Here is a 15,744-nt window from a genome sequence, read left to right on the forward strand (position 1 = left end):
ATACTTCTCTTAGAAATTTCAAAGTTAGTACGCGAGCGTATCACCAACATTTCCATAAGAGTGAGATATTTATTTTCTTCGAGCCATTTGTAAAATTTCTTATAGAAAAGTGAATAGTACAACTCAAAATATTTGTTGAAGTTTTAAATGTGATATTGTTTTTGAGCACAAGATGGCAGTGTAACTATTTAATAAAGTGGTCAAAAGACATTAATGCTTTTTTCACATTTGCGCTTTAAGCAATGATTATTCTATGAAATCTATTATTACCACTACGCTGCTATTAAAAAAAAACAACAGATTACTATTTTTATAATGAATTTTGCACTTTTAGTGTCATCGCTATTGCTTTGTTATTAAAGTGAAAGTTTTGCTAAAAACTGGCAGCCGATACGGGTACTGGTAACATTTCACATTCTGAATTTCGATTTAATGAAGCCTTTTTTGTACCGGCTTTTAAATCTTTTACGAAGGTTAAATCTTTATATTGTTTCTGACCACATTATTAAATAATTTACTTTACCAATGTATTTATGTTAAGTGAATTAAAACGTTGAAGAAAAGGACACTATTTCAGTGATGTTCGAAGATTTGTGTTAAACAATATTTAAGTGTTTTGTCCGGAGTGTCATTACCATGCTGCGCTTCTATGTTGAGATATTAATAAATATGATTGTAGCCAATTTAGCAGTTTCCTTTACCCCCGTTTGTTAGACGTAAGACCTAGCGCCCGCGCAGTCGACAATAGCCTAGCAACTGCATTGTTTGGTCCAACTCACTAACAAAGAACGATTGCTGCAAAGAATTTCTAGCAATATTTAATTGAAAAGTTTCGAACATGTATTCTTTTACTTAAAAAATTAAATTAGTAGCCTATGTGTTCTTCCAAACTATATACTACATCTATGTCAAATTTCAGTGAGATCCGTTGAGAGGTTCTGAAGATATTTTCAAATTAGCATCCAAACTTTCGCATTTATAATATTTGTAAAATTTTTGGTAACTATTTTTTATATGATGTTCTGAATTCCATACGAGGTCAATATGTTTAACATATTCGTCTATCAATTGGCCGCCGATCAACTGAATATCGATTTTAACATTACAGTCACGTATCACCCTCAAAAAAGGTACGTTTGTATTATGCGTTTATTTACCTATACAATAGTTATCGCGCTACTTACAACTAACTAAAAAAAAATTATTTAAACATTAAACCCATAAGCAGTTTTGAATTTTCTTCTCCAAAAGGATAGGTACAAATAACAGTCAAACATAAACCAATCAGGTTAGTACTTAAAGAAAAGTTCTTTTGACTGATTGGGATGTAAAAGAATCCAGTCGGGATAGAAGGTAAAACCTATCATAAAGTTGGCATACGCAATTAAAAAAATTAAATAAAAAGGGATGCTCCCTTAGTAAAATTTTTGTAACTTTACTAAATTGCTGAAACTTTTTAGGTCTGTCCTGATGATTTTTTAATGTAACAACGCCCGAGGAAATACGACAAGCAAAAAAAGACCTTGTTTAAAGATTTTCCGTGATGTGAGGACTACAAGTAATTTATTATAGTACCAAGGAGGTAGAGGTTAAATTCAATAAAAGTATTGTCTGTTTTTACAGGATTTAACTATTTTTTTTTTATGGAACGAGCAACGGGTCACATAAACCGAAGATATTCGTCCGTTCGCAAAAAGACTCGGAGTAAAGGTAAAGATTTATCTGACATCACTGAGTATTTGATGACTTAGGTCAGTTTTCACTTTCAAAATAGTTATAAAATACTAGCTGTCGCCCGCGACTCCGTCCGCGCGCAGTTAAAAAAAAATGGGGGGGGGTTATGAAAAATAGATGTTGGCCGATTCTCAGACCTTCTGAATATGCTCACAAAATTTCATGAGAATCGGTCAAGCCGTTTCGGAGGAGTACGGTGACGAAAACTGTGACACGAGAATTTTATATATTAGATAAATGTATATATTATACTAGCTGGCGCCCGGGACTCAGTCTGCGCAGAATTAAAAAACTTAATTAAGGTGTAGCCTATACCTTCATTTAGTCTAAGATTGTGTTCTACATCTATGCCAAATTTCAGATCCGTTTAGCTGTTTCGAAAACAAACTCTCCATCTTAATATTCTCATTTATAAAATTAGTAAGATTGTTTTTGAACTATTACCGTAGTGGAGACTCACCTTAAGGCATTATTTTATTTTTGCTAGGCCATGTGCAGTCAAAACTACCGGAAAACCGATACTTAGCCGTGGAAGTAGTTTCGTGTGCCGCTCAAGGTCGTTACGTGAAAGCCTTGACTTTGTGGCGGTCAAACTTTCTCTTTTAAATTGCGAGTGCAAGTTACATTTGTTTAGAGCATTAGTGATTGCAGTAATGTTTTTGAACAATTGCGAATATTTCAAGTGAAAATACTTGTGTAGTGTATTACGTTTAATCTTTTCCACGCATTACCGTCTATTTAGTTATGAAGACTTACGATTTAAGTGCCATTAATACAGCTAAAATTGAAAATAATTCATAAAATAAAACAACTTATACAAAAACAGTTTAATCATTTGTTAAAACGGTACATGTTTGTCCTATACTAAAAGATAACATCAAAATTTGTTAGCATTTAACATACTTTTCAATTTTATTCATACATGGTAAATAAAAATTGTCAGTTTTAGCTTAAATATTAAATTACATAATTTTAACAGCTACAGACACATACATAACCTACTAGCCATCGCCCGCGACTTCGTCCGCACGGTATTTAAAAAAAAAACTTAGTATGCTATGTTCTACATCTAAGCCAAATTTCATCAAGATACATTAAGCCGTTAAGAGATACCTTCTACCAAACATCCATCCATCCACCTAAATATTCGCATATTAGGAAGAAGTAGATAGTGTTTCATATTAGTTTGACGTCTCGAGTCGATTTTTGAAACGTCATTTGTGTGACGCAAATTTATCCCAGTAATAGTCCTTATGAGACCTTTTTTATGCCTCACTTTTTTACTCTGGATTAGGTTACTATAGCATTATATTTTAAAATCTTTTATAATCGTCTTATTTATTCGGTCTGTACCGAAATAAAAAGTAAATTGTTAATGTTTTATAATATAATTAAGCCGTAGCTTTGACTGAAATAAGTAAATGCAAATTATTTGGTTAATAAGCAATTAAAATATATGTATGCAAAATTAATAATACTTATAAATCATTACTTTCAAGTAAAGCTACGACAAAAGATTTTCAATTTAATGTTTTAATTAATACAAAAAGCAATCAGCTTTTTCTTTCGCCTATCAATAAATCGTAAATCGTAAGAAAACTATGCCTAATTTAACAAAAAAAATGTATTAATAAAATTAAAATGTCATGAAGTTCAATTATCTATGATGTGTCAAATTCAGTGGCGGGAAATTTCAATTTGGCGGCAAAGTCATTTTTTACTTTTTCTTTCTACAAGTTATGGAATCAAAACAATTTTCACATAAATACACAAACGACATATTTAAAACAATTACGATGTGAATCCAAACATTTCTTAGTTAAAAAATTATATAAAAACACAAAATTATAGTATGTACCTCAAAAACTGGCATTTATGGCACACAGTAATAAAAGTAGAACAAGTTTATAGTAAGCTATATAATATTTTAAAACCTTACCTGTATCTACCCTACCCTTAATCTTCAAGACACGAGGATAATCTAAGAAAAAAAAGTAAAAAAAAAAACTTTATTTGAACTTCTATTAAATACTATTTTAAATTATTCTGAAAATGTCTATTCAATCCTGAATTTTTCAGTTCATATTAACATTTCTCATTTGCATCTGCAATTGGAACCTCCTGTTTGTTCTGACTCCTTTAATGAAAGTTCTGCTTTCATTCCTTTTAGCGCTGTTCCGTTCTGTAAAGGATTTCTCCCTCATTACCATCTGCTTAGCTGCCTCTCTTCTAGAAGTAGTGGCACCAGTTCTAGATGGAAGAAGTTTACTCTCGTTCGCTTTACCTTCTTCTTTATTTGGTACACTGAATGGATTCAAACTGGTGTTCATTTTGAATCCAAACCGGGTGTAACCAGGGTTCAATGATGTAAGGGTTAGTGTTTTTGATTTCCGTAAACAAGGTGTGGTCGGTTTTGGTTTCTCTTTTTCTGATTTTGCATCTGATTCTGTTTCTTTTTCTGAAATAAAAAAAAAACATATAATATAAATTGAATCAGGAAAATTAAATCAGCCGGGTGAAAAGTTGTTCACAATGAAAATTGTGCCTCAGTTAGTTTTACGAACAATTTTATTCAAACGATCATCTATTGGCGTCGATTAGTTGACATTTTTGATGATAAAAAAAATTAAGGACCAAGATTGTAAAGTAATATATAAGGATTAAGATTATAAATGGACAATATTGAAAACTTAATAAATAATACAATTAATAATAATAATAATATCTAATAATCTTATTTATCTTAGTAATATTATAAATATGAATGTTTAGTTGGATGTTTGTTTGAAGTTATCTCTGAAATGGCTCAACGGATCTTTATGAAATTTGGCATAAATGTACATCAGTCTAGAAGAACACATAGGCTAAATGTTCAATTTTTTTTCGCGGACGGAGTCGAGAGCGACAGCTAGTAATATATATCTCTCAATATCTATTCAATACATTAAGTAAGCAATTGTAAGTAATCTACTGTATATCTTTTGATCCAAATTGATAAGGTAATTTATTTATCCATTTACTGCATCTAGCTATTACAAAATTTTTACAGAAAATACGTATAAAATATTACTGAAAGGTTTCCCTTCACATCATTCTCTTACAGATCAGACGACAGTTTCTCTAAAACGTAACAATATAGCGCCCATAATTCTGAGGCGTAAGCAGAGATCATGGACTTGTATTTGACGCGGTCCTAAGATACATATTTTTATTTTTTTATATCATAAAGTGACAAACGAGCAAGCGGCCAGATTTCGCCGTAATGGCGAAGCGACCGCAATTGTAAGACCGTTGCCTTTAAATAACGGATGAGGGACGCACAGAAAGAGAATATTTCCTCTTCCTATATGTCCCCTCCTCTGGTGTTACCTTTAGGGCTTATCCTCTCCAGCATGTTGACAGTGCCAGTAGGTGTCAGCAGCTGCCTGGCGCGCTTGGCCTTCCTCTCCTGGCACTGATCCAGTGACTCCATCTTATCAAATTGCTTCTTATGTAATGCAGTAAAGTTCGGCAACTTGGTCCTTGTAACTTTACTCTCCGGCTTTGTCTTTGATACTATTGATTTCTTTGATGGTGTTGAAGCTTCGCTGGTTTTCACTGTAAGTTGTAAATATTTAGTAATTATAGAAACTATTACGTAGACGTGAGACCTTAAAAAATAATATTAGTGTATAAGACAAAATGTAAAGATAAATGACAATTATTTCAGGTAAAAAAGTATTTCTGTTATAATAAAGTTACACTTTAAATTTCTTGTATCAATCAGTCTAAAAAAATTATTTGTGACCACAGATTATGAAAAAACAGACATACTTATATGTGAAAATAAACACACAGTCATGGAGACTGTCATGCAATAAATTGTAAATGATTTTGGATAATATAATATGATTAATAAAAGACTATTGTATTTTATTTAACCTGTAGCGCTCAATGTCCTGGGACGTGACAGTCTATCAACTGACTTCTTCTCCTCTTCCAGTTTGGATCTTTTGCTGCGCACCTCATCTGCATCACTCTGTGTGTATGACCGCTTACGACCTGAGCGACTGAGCTCCGACACTGCATGTACAGAAATTATAGTGTATTGTCCACTCTCTAAATATTAACTGCCACAATCTGTTCCTAAGGTATTTGCATTGTATAGATATAAAATGACTTAGTGGAGCAGTATCCACCATGTAAGAGTAGCAGAAGCATTCCTGGATTTAGTATAAAATAAATAATACCTCAACAAATAAAATGTATAGTTTCTGACTTTAACTAACAATATACAAAACAATATTTCTTCATTCAAAATTTGAATGACTTAAATCTGTAATTCATTAAAAAAAAAAAAAATGGGACCCATCTACAAGCACTTCCTTTCGTTTAAAATAATTTTTATCAAAATCGGACCACCAGGGGCGGAGATTCGCAGTAACACACATAAAAAAAAAAAAAAAATCAGTTGGATAAGTTCCTTCTTTTTGAAGTCGGCTAAAAAAGGTAATTAATAAATGAAAATAAAACTTACTGCTACTATCAAAAACAAAACTTTTGTTTGATCCTTTCATGTTAGATTTAATCACCTTCCGTTTAATCTGTGAGCTGACTGTAGCCTGGTTTGTTGGGCTACAAAACATCACCTTGGTGGCTCGGGGAGCTGCCTCCATGGTTGAAGATCTCCGTAATGACTTCTCAATAGAACGTGTTACATTCAAAACTGTTTTTTTCTCTTTTGTCATCACAAATGGTGTGTGACCTGGTGACTGTAATGATTTACGTCTATCCGGAGTCCTACATGAAGTATCACTCCCTGTGTTCCCGGAATCTATGGAAATTGTGTCAGGCTCTTTTTCAAAGTATGGTGGACTTTCCTTTGTAAAAGTACCTTCCCGTTTGTATGGTGTTAGTGGTAGTTCTAAATTTTGAGTTTCTGTTTTCGGTGGGGAGTTTTTAAAAGATATTTCATCATTGCTACTCTCTACTAATTCAGCGGTGATATTTATTAAATTTTCTGTTTTAGAGTCCTCACTGTTTATACTGATGTGTGAATTGTTAGCAATGTCATTTGTTTTGTTACCGTCAGATTTTATGCTTGAATTTTTCTCATCTAAGTCATAGATACCGTTTAATTTTTGTTTTTCGAATGTCGCATATATTGATTTGCTCTCATTTGGTTTATCAGATTTATCGAATGTGTTGTTTAAATTTGTCATTGAATTAGATGCATCTAACAACAAAATGCTGGATGATCTTCGTTTGCTATTCATAGAATGATTATTGATATTTTCAATATTAATTGAAACATTTGAATTTCGCTTTTCGTAAGTATCATCAAATTTAATTTTAGAACAATTGTTTTCATTTGAATTTGGTTTTTCATAAGTATCATCAAATTTAATTTTAGAACAATTGTTTTCATTTGAATTTGCTTTTTCATAAGTATCATCAAATTTAATTTTAGAACAATTGTTTTCATTTGAATCTGGCTTTTCATAAGTGTCATCAAGTTTTACTTTAGAACAATTGTTTTCATTTGATTTTGGTTTTTCATAAGTATCATCAAATTTAATTTTAGAACAATTGTTTTCATTTGAATTTGGTTTTTCATAAGTATCATCAAATTTAATTTTAGAACAATTGTTTTCATTTGAATTTGGTTTTTCATAAGTATCATCAAATTTAATTTTAGAACAATTGTTTTCATTTGAATTTGGTTTTTCATAAGTATCATCAAATTTAATTTTAGAACAATTGTTTTCATTTGAATTTGGTTTTTCATAAGTATCATCAATTTTAATTTTAGAACAATTGTTTTCATTCGAATTTCGCTTTTTATAACTTTCATCAAGTTTTATTTTAGATGTATTGCTATCATTTTTATTTTCCATAGATTTATTGATTCTTTCAGAAGTTTTAGAGGCATTTGATTCAGATTTCAAAGGTTCTTTTTCAAATGAGTTGATATCTGGTGCATTTTCAACTTCAGAATACTTGTAAGTGTTGTTTTTCTTAGATGATTTTGGTGTTGATTTCTTTCTTGATCTATTATTGATTGCCGTTTCTGATTCTGTAACTGTGCCATTGACTTCAGTTAATCTTTCGCTCTTAATGCTGCCAGCAGCACTGTGGTAAGACTCATTTGATATGTTGCTTACATTCAGCATATTTTCTTTTACAACAATTTCACTTTTTTCTACAATAATCTCTTCAACTTTTATAGAAATTGCTTCACTTGATTGCTTCTTTCTCCTTTTAGACTTCCTTTTTGTCTTTGGCGCGTCTATTATTTCTTCAACGTTCTCTACATCTTCAACCATAGCTTCCTGTTTTTTCTTTTTGCTTTTCTTCACCTTTTGCTTTACTTCTGGAGTTTCAATGTTATGCTGATCCCCAATATCCAGGTTATCTGGGTTCTCTGTATGATTTTTTTTCGTCCTACTTGATTGTTTATGTTTTTTTACTGGGATATCATCATCAGACTTTGTTATGTTTTGTTCTTTGAGCGTGTGTCGTCTTAGCTTCCGAGTAGACTTAGGCACTTCTTCGTCAAAATCATTATTAGTTTCTAAAATTTCAGGATTACGCACATAGTGACCCTTTTTAATTAAACTTTTAGGAACTTCTTCGCAATTCTCCTTGAGACGCATACTTCTGGTTTTCCTCTCACTTTTTACACTACGATCCATATTGTTGATGTACGATAAATCTCTTAACAATACTGACAGTGCATTGATGTCTTTTAAAGTTAACTAAAACAATAATTCTTATTAGTTTTGAATATCCGTCCGTTTTTCAATTTCCACAAGTTTCCGTTTGTAACTTTGTAACTTTCAAATAACTGTCAAAAAAACAAACATCTTACCAACCAACAACCAATGAACAACGTTTAGACCATAGATAAGAAAATGGAAGCATTTGAATGATACAGAAAAAATAATAAATGGAAAACGAACATAAAAATTACGCTTTATAGAAAAAAGTGAAACTGCACAAAAATCTCCTCTTTGGGTTGTTTTTTTTTTATCAAAACCTAACTTGTGGAATAAAAAAAACAAAATTGATTAAACATAAGTTTTTGATCATAATTTTTATTTTAAATGTCAAAATAACGTTCGCAGCAGTTCTGCTTTCGTAAAAATTCCGTATTTCCAGGATTTTCGTATACTGATACAGGCACATAAAATAGTATCGTCAACTAAACCAAATTCAATAATTCCAATACAGTATAACCAAAACAACACCGCCCGCGCGGTTCGGTTTGTACCGTATTTAATCTTTGCATAGTAAACAATAATGCAGTTCCGCATTGTGAATTTATGAATATTATTGATTTTCTGTTTTTACACTAAGATAAAAATGACTGAAAACGTATAACCATGACAGTGAGAATAACTATTTTTAAGTTGTTTTATAAAAGTGTTCCATAGAAGAGTTATAAATAAAGGGCGTTAAGCCGTTAACGTCATACTGCAGTGCATGAGTCAATGTCGAGAATATACAATGGGCAATTGGTGGTTGCTAACCGTAGTGGCATACCTTTATCATTTTAATTTAGTAAAAGCAGAACGCGGTGATTACATTGGATGTTATAGATTTAACGTAAACGATGCATTGAACACTCACAGCGGTCAGTCGGCCGACGTCTGTTTGGAAGTTTGCGAAGAATTATATTACAAATATGCCCTATTGGGTAACAATTCGACATGTTTCTGTGGCAATTCACCTGGTCAATTCGAGCTACCATCAGAATCGTGCGATATTCCTTGCCCAAAAAATTCTACGCAAAAGTGCGGCGGTGCTGATGCGGCCAGCGTGTACGATACTGAAGTCTCAGCTCCGGGACCACCAGCCTCTTTTAACATGGTAAATGTAACTGAGACAACAGTACGAGTCAGTTGGAGCCCGCCTCAAGCTTACTCAAAGATTACAGGTTACATAATCCGTGCAATAATTATAGAAACATTTGCAGATTTCAACTTGATACCTTTAGAATGGAGAGTTAGTAATACTACTCTGAATTCTGAACTATTAAATTTGCAGCCCGGTTCAACCTATAATATTAGTATAGCAGCAAGTAACTATGAAGATGAGGGTCCGAACGTGACAATTAGGATTGAAACTGTGATTGGTACACCAAACCCAAGTCCACCAGATATTATTATAAAAGACAGACGGGGTGACAGAATGGTGGTACAAATACCTGAAGCAAGAAATGTCAATGGGCCGGTTTCTATGTATAGAATAGTGGTGTCAATAGAATTATATCAACAAGGGTTTATTGTCGAAAATCTTGGAAATTATACATATGCTAATGAACAAGGATATCCATATTATATAACAGCTGAATTGGATACAGATGACATCAAAAATGACTTTATAATTGGTGATCGCAGTACTTACAATGGCTTTTATAATGCCCCTTTGCCACTCACAAATGATATTGAGGTATCACTGGGTGTGGTCAGTGAAAAAAATCATGTTAGAAAAGTAAGATATGCAGAATCCACAAAGAAGATAATTCTAAATATAAATGAACCTGAAGAATTTTCCCCATTAGTAGTGGCACTTGGTGCAGCAATTGCTATTGGAGTTGTGCTGATACTGATTGGAATCGGTCTACTTATAATTCTACGTAAGAAGATTCAGGTGGCTAGAATGCAAAGAGGTTCTCAATCGATGCCACTGAGCCTGAGCGAACCTTGCATTGAAATTGAAAACTCCGGGTTCCTACAGGATGAAGATGAAAGAGTTGATTATTACGGTAACTTGAAAAGAAAACTTTGGAATATACCTAGAAATCTCATTGATATAAATATATCATGCATTGTTGGTGTTGGTAGTTATGGGAAATTTACAAAAGGCAGTGTCCAGCAACACGGAGCTCTCACTCCTGGTCTAGTCCAGATTATACCTGATAGAGAACTGGAGAAGACTGACAGGCGTTTAATGTTACAGGAATTAGATCTTTTGATAAAGTCCAGTGAACATCAAAATGTTATATCTCTCCTTGGAATTTGTGAGACAAACACAACATTATTTGTTGTCTTACAGGATTATAAGCAGACATTTAAAGAAATGCTTTTACAGTGTCGCCAGAGAGACCTGCAGAACAACAAATTTTGTCTTATAACTGAGAATAAAGTTATTCAAATGTGTGTTGATGTAGCGTCTGGAATGGAGTATCTGCATTCAAAGAAAATTTATCACAAAAAGTTGAGTTGCAGGAATATCATTATAAGTAACAGTGGAGTGGCGAAAGTTGCCGGTTTCGGACTGTCTCACATACGTCCACTTCATGAAACGCCAGATTACACAAGATGGATGTCGCATGAAATGTTACGACAGACAAGATTCAATCCAAAAGCAGATATCTGGTCATTTGGCTGTTTAATGTGGGAAGCTTTAACAATAGGTGCTACACCTTATCCTAATACTGTGAATAAGGATGTTGCCTCTAGAGTGTTACGTGGCATGCGTCCGTCTCAACCGTCATATGTTAGCGATGAACTCTTTCAGCTGTGTTTACAATGTTGGCAGGTTGATCCTGATGAAAGACCAGCATTTACATCTCTACTCAATGAACTTACTTCATTTACTGATGTACCAGGTATGAGCAGTCTCAGTTTTACACATTACAATGGATTTGAATATGAACCGTATGTGCCACAATATGAAATTGTTTAATTTCTTAATATAGTTTGCTTGCACAAAATTATATGATATCAACTTTACTTTAAAAGTCACTTTATAAATATAAGTTGAATCAATCGTTTTATCCTTGATTTAATGGGTTTCATGAGACAAAAATCTCTGTATAAATCATAAAGTCATACCTTTAACAATATGTTATAAAAGATTGAATGATTTAGGTCTTAGTAACTCACGGTTGGAGACATAGTCTTATATATAAAATTCTTGTGTTACAATGTTCGTCACCGTACTCCTCCGAAACGGCTTGACCGATTCTCATGAAATTATGTAAGCATATTCAGTAGGTCTGAGAATTGGCCAACATCTATTTTTCATACCCCAATTAAGTTTTTTTTTAACTGCGCGCGGACGGAGTCGCGGGTGACAGCTAGTATGTTATAAGACTTAATATGTAAAATTTTTAAAGCCAATGTTTTAATTCTGTACATGATTGACAGTGTGACTCATGCACAAAAATATCTTTTTTTTTTTTACAAAACTAATAAGTGGGATAACATATTCCGAGTCTGAAGTGAAAACAGTAGGAGTAAAAAACCTACAAAAATACTATAGAAGACTAATAAGCAGCAATAAATGTATGTAATTTAAAGTATATAAGATACCCAGTAATACCAGATGATATTTATATAATTATATAAGATTTATTATATATTGTGATGCCCAAAGATTTCACTTCCATATGTGACTGCCTGCAAATGCCAAATTGTATTAGATGCCTTAACGCTGTGGCATTTAAATGATCCTTGGTAATATATGTTACCTTTATTCTAGGCACACATAAAAACCTCTCGAATGAAGACTTGCATTACTAAATGGATTTCACAGTAGATGTAACTCTTCATTAGATGGGTTGATAAAATAATTGCTTCATTCTAAAGGTTTATTGCAAGTATTGTAGGAACTTAATTATAAAGTAGAACTTTTAATATTATTGTTAAAATGACAGCTAATTACCATACAACATCTTTGTGTATAGTATTTTCAGCCATAAAAAATTAAAAGAAAAAAAATTAAGACAATAACACACATAAAAAAAACAATCGAATTGATAACCTCCTTCTTTTTGAAGTCGGCTAAAATTTAGACAAATTTAAAATGACAACAAATTAATGCTTAGTCAATATTTTGCAATTAGCTGAGAGCAAAAGCTTTTGCTTTGACTAATGCTGTTTGAAATTATATAATGATATTATATACTTAAATTTTATGTCTCTAGTTTGTAGAAACATCTTATGTACAATTGGATATAACACATGTTTCATTACAGTGAATGTAATTTATTTTCAAGTAAATAAGGTTTTTAGTTTATATAATTTAGAATAGTATTGTAATTTCAATTTATACAAATCATTCCATGTACTTATTTGTAAGTGATTGTGTTTGTTGTTTTTATTTTATTTTTATTATATTTTATTTTTTTATATATTTTACAAGTTAGCATTCCGTCCAGAGTGATGTATTTTTGTATGAATCTCATAACTACTTTTCAATATTTATAATGCAGGCATTAATAAATCTTTTTTTTTTATTCCATATTGTTTTATTTCGACATTATTAATTGATATAACTGTATCAATTTGCAGAATAAATATATACATCTTGCATTAAATGTCAATAAAAATTTATAACCTAACCTTAAATAAATAAGCTTTTGACAGGGTTTAATAGACGAAATAACGCCATCTATTAGTTGCATTACAAAATGTGTGAATATTCACAAATTTAAAACTAATGTTAAATGTAACACTGTTTTAATAAATTCTGAAAATATCGATAAAATAATTAAAGTATGTAAAAATGTCATAGCGAGTAAGATTCGAATTCATTTTTCACGTCAACTGTATGTTTTGTGCCGATATACCCTCAGTAGGGTAAAAATTGGCAAACGAATATCATTCGTTTCGTATCTTTTATATGTTTTGCAAAACTAATGGAATGGTATGTTAATGTTAGGGTAAATTTGAATGAAAGGTAAATAAAATAAAACAACTCGCTCGTTTTGCATTTATTTATTGTTAATATAATTATAGACAATGTTCAAGGTACCTTTAAATTGGTTTTCGAGCTTTATTCACTAAGACATGTTACCTTCATTTTACCTTTTATCTTTTATAACATAGCAAAACAACATTGGAACAAAATCATTATTGACATTTCATTTAACACTAAACAATCAACGTTGGATAAATTGTATCGAATTTTAAATTCAAAGAAACATTGCAATTAGAAACTAATATATTTATTTTCGTACATAACATCAGCAGACCCGTTATAGTTGAACAAAGTTAACAAAAAAAATAAATCAATAATCGATAATAAAATATGAATAAATCAATGAATGTAACCGCGTAGTAACAAATCGGTTGTCAACATATAACGCAGGGAGCCGGTGCCTGTCTACACACTTATATTACGCAACAAGTTACAATTCAATAGAATTAGTATAACATATCAATCTCAACATGTGTAAAGGTTGGTGAGACAACGACTGAGCGACAGCGCGCCGCGCACCTCGCCGCCCCGCCCCCAGCGGAGACTCCGCCCCCAGCGGAGACTCCGCCCCCTTGCGGCGACTCCGCCCCCGACCGACCGATACAATTTTTTAAAAATTTAATGATAATAAACAATTATATATTACAAAATACTCCCCTAGTGTTGGGGACGCGTTCGTGACGATGTCATGCGCGAGTTGATTCCTCAGTCTTTAATAAATTGATGACAATGAGCAAGGAGGATAACGTAAATGAAATTATGTTATGTAATTATATACAGATAGCGCGGGGCGGGGCGGCGAGCGGGGCGGCGGGGCGGCGGAGCGGGGCGGGGCGGCGGCCGATGTCGACTTACACTTGCAACGCACAGCCATTTCCCAATACACAGTGTATCGGACCTTAGTCTAACCCTAGCGCCCGATGGCGGCAACCGTCTCTTGTATACCCACTAAACTACCTATAGTAATTACAATAAACCACTCTATCAACAAATTCAACAACATTTAGCTATTAAAATTAAAAAGGAGGTGTTGAGACGTCGCCCATTCGACGACGAGTCCACTTCGTACCTCAATTACATAGTATCATGAAGAGTAATAACTAGCTACCTTAGCCTACGACATCAAAATTCCTTACTCGATAACTGCGGTAAAATAAACATGATGTGCGGACTGACGCGCCGTGGGAGGGGGGATGGAGACGTGGTGCAGCGGGGAGGGGGGTATACCAAGCAATCGCCCGTTAAATAACAACATTCCTCGAATGATACATGACAGCGAAACGCGATCACACAATCCGTCAATCTTGAAACAAACATCGACTCCGTAGGACCAAAATATCCAAATAAAATTGTGTACTTTACATTTCAAAACTGTACATCTTTTAATGCACAACCATTTCATTTTAGATAATGTTTAAAATCAGCTACATTAGCTGGTTGTTTTAGAAGATTAGAGTTTATGTACAGTACTGAGATGTGAAGGTTGTCAAGGTTGCGAGCGTGGGGGGGGGGGCGGGGTCGGGACACAAAGTAGGCCGGACCGATATGCTACATAGCGTACTTGTCACTATCACAGAACAGTTTAGTCGCGTAGCGTCCGGGACGACAAAAATCATCTATTTATTATCACTCCACACGTCAATAAACCATAACTATTTCTCAGATAATGTTTATACCACTAAGAAAATTCATTAATTTGTATCGACGTTAATTAATATACTCTCAAATATTGTAACAACTTCGGTATAACAACTTTTTAACATTTTATTTTCATCAGTTTTAATTGTCTATACATACCCAATGTATCTTTATAATTAAATACAACTAACTAGAATTTCATCGAATAACTATTAAGAAATAGAATTGTTCTTTACAATATTTCTTCTAACAAACGCTAGAGAGACGCTAAAAAGTTAACTGTGATTTCAAATAAATAATCTATGTATGAACAATGTTTAATTAAAAATCAATGGGTATAATTACTTCTATTGGAGTCAAAGAGTACTCGTATTTGCGTTCAGACACGAAGTAGTCAGCAATGTCACTAGCTCGGAATGTCTTAACGAAGTCAACATTGTAAAGAACATTTCATCAACGAGGCAAGAGGACAAAGTAGAAATACAGAGGAAGTTACAACTACCCACATAGTACACGACTAAGAATAAACTGTCAAATATAATGGTAACTTTCGTATGGTAATAATGTACTTAAACTTAAGTGACACAACTTAGAAATATTTCATTTCGTTCGTGTTTTAGTTTTGATAAAATAAAATTGTCTTTTTTTTTTAAGATGACAGTAAATACAATTGATACCGAA

At 32.8% G+C, this 15,744-nt stretch overlaps 2 protein-coding genes across 2 annotated transcripts; one reads left to right on the forward strand and one right to left on the reverse strand.

Annotated features, from left to right (window-relative positions):
• Positions 1-3,778: 3,778 nt before the first annotated feature.
• Positions 3,779-8,555, reverse strand: LOC106708736 (general transcriptional corepressor trfA). Its single transcript, XM_014500285.2, has 4 exons — positions 6,251-8,555; positions 5,656-5,796; positions 5,104-5,331; positions 3,779-4,192 (listed from the first exon to the last, which is right to left on the reverse strand). Exons 1-4 carry the CDS (start codon positions 8,406-8,408, stop codon positions 3,810-3,812), a joined length of 2,910 nt encoding a protein of 969 aa, XP_014355771.2. The 5' UTR covers positions 8,409-8,555; the 3' UTR covers positions 3,779-3,809.
• A 236-nt stretch (positions 8,556-8,791) lies between these two features.
• Positions 8,792-11,448, forward strand: LOC106708673 (putative tyrosine-protein kinase Wsck). Its single transcript, XM_014500209.2, has one exon. It carries the CDS (start codon positions 9,199-9,201, stop codon positions 11,404-11,406), a length of 2,208 nt encoding a protein of 735 aa, XP_014355695.2. The 5' UTR covers positions 8,792-9,198; the 3' UTR covers positions 11,407-11,448.
• The last annotated feature ends 4,296 nt before the right edge of the window (positions 11,449-15,744 follow it).

Source organism: Papilio machaon, chromosome 17, assembly GCF_912999745.1.
Source record: "Papilio machaon chromosome 17, ilPapMach1.1, whole genome shotgun sequence".
Classification (NCBI taxonomy): domain Eukaryota; kingdom Metazoa; phylum Arthropoda; class Insecta; order Lepidoptera; family Papilionidae; genus Papilio; species Papilio machaon.

Coding starts and splice junctions, on each gene's coding strand:
- LOC106708673 (XM_014500209.2), top strand. CDS start 9,199: ATGAGTCAATGTCGAGAATATACAATGGGCAATTGGTGGTTGCTAACC.
- LOC106708736 (XM_014500285.2), bottom strand. CDS start 8,408: ATGGATCGTAGTGTAAAAAGTGAGAGGAAAACCAGAAGTATGCGTCTC. Junction 5,797..6,250: donor TTTTGTTTTTGATAGTAGCA/GTAAGTTTTATT, acceptor CTGTACATGCAG/TGTCGGAGCTCAGTCGCTCA. Junction 4,193..5,103: donor GGAGAGGATAAGCCCTAAAG/GTAACACCAGAG, acceptor TTTTTATTTCAG/AAAAAGAAACAGAATCAGAT.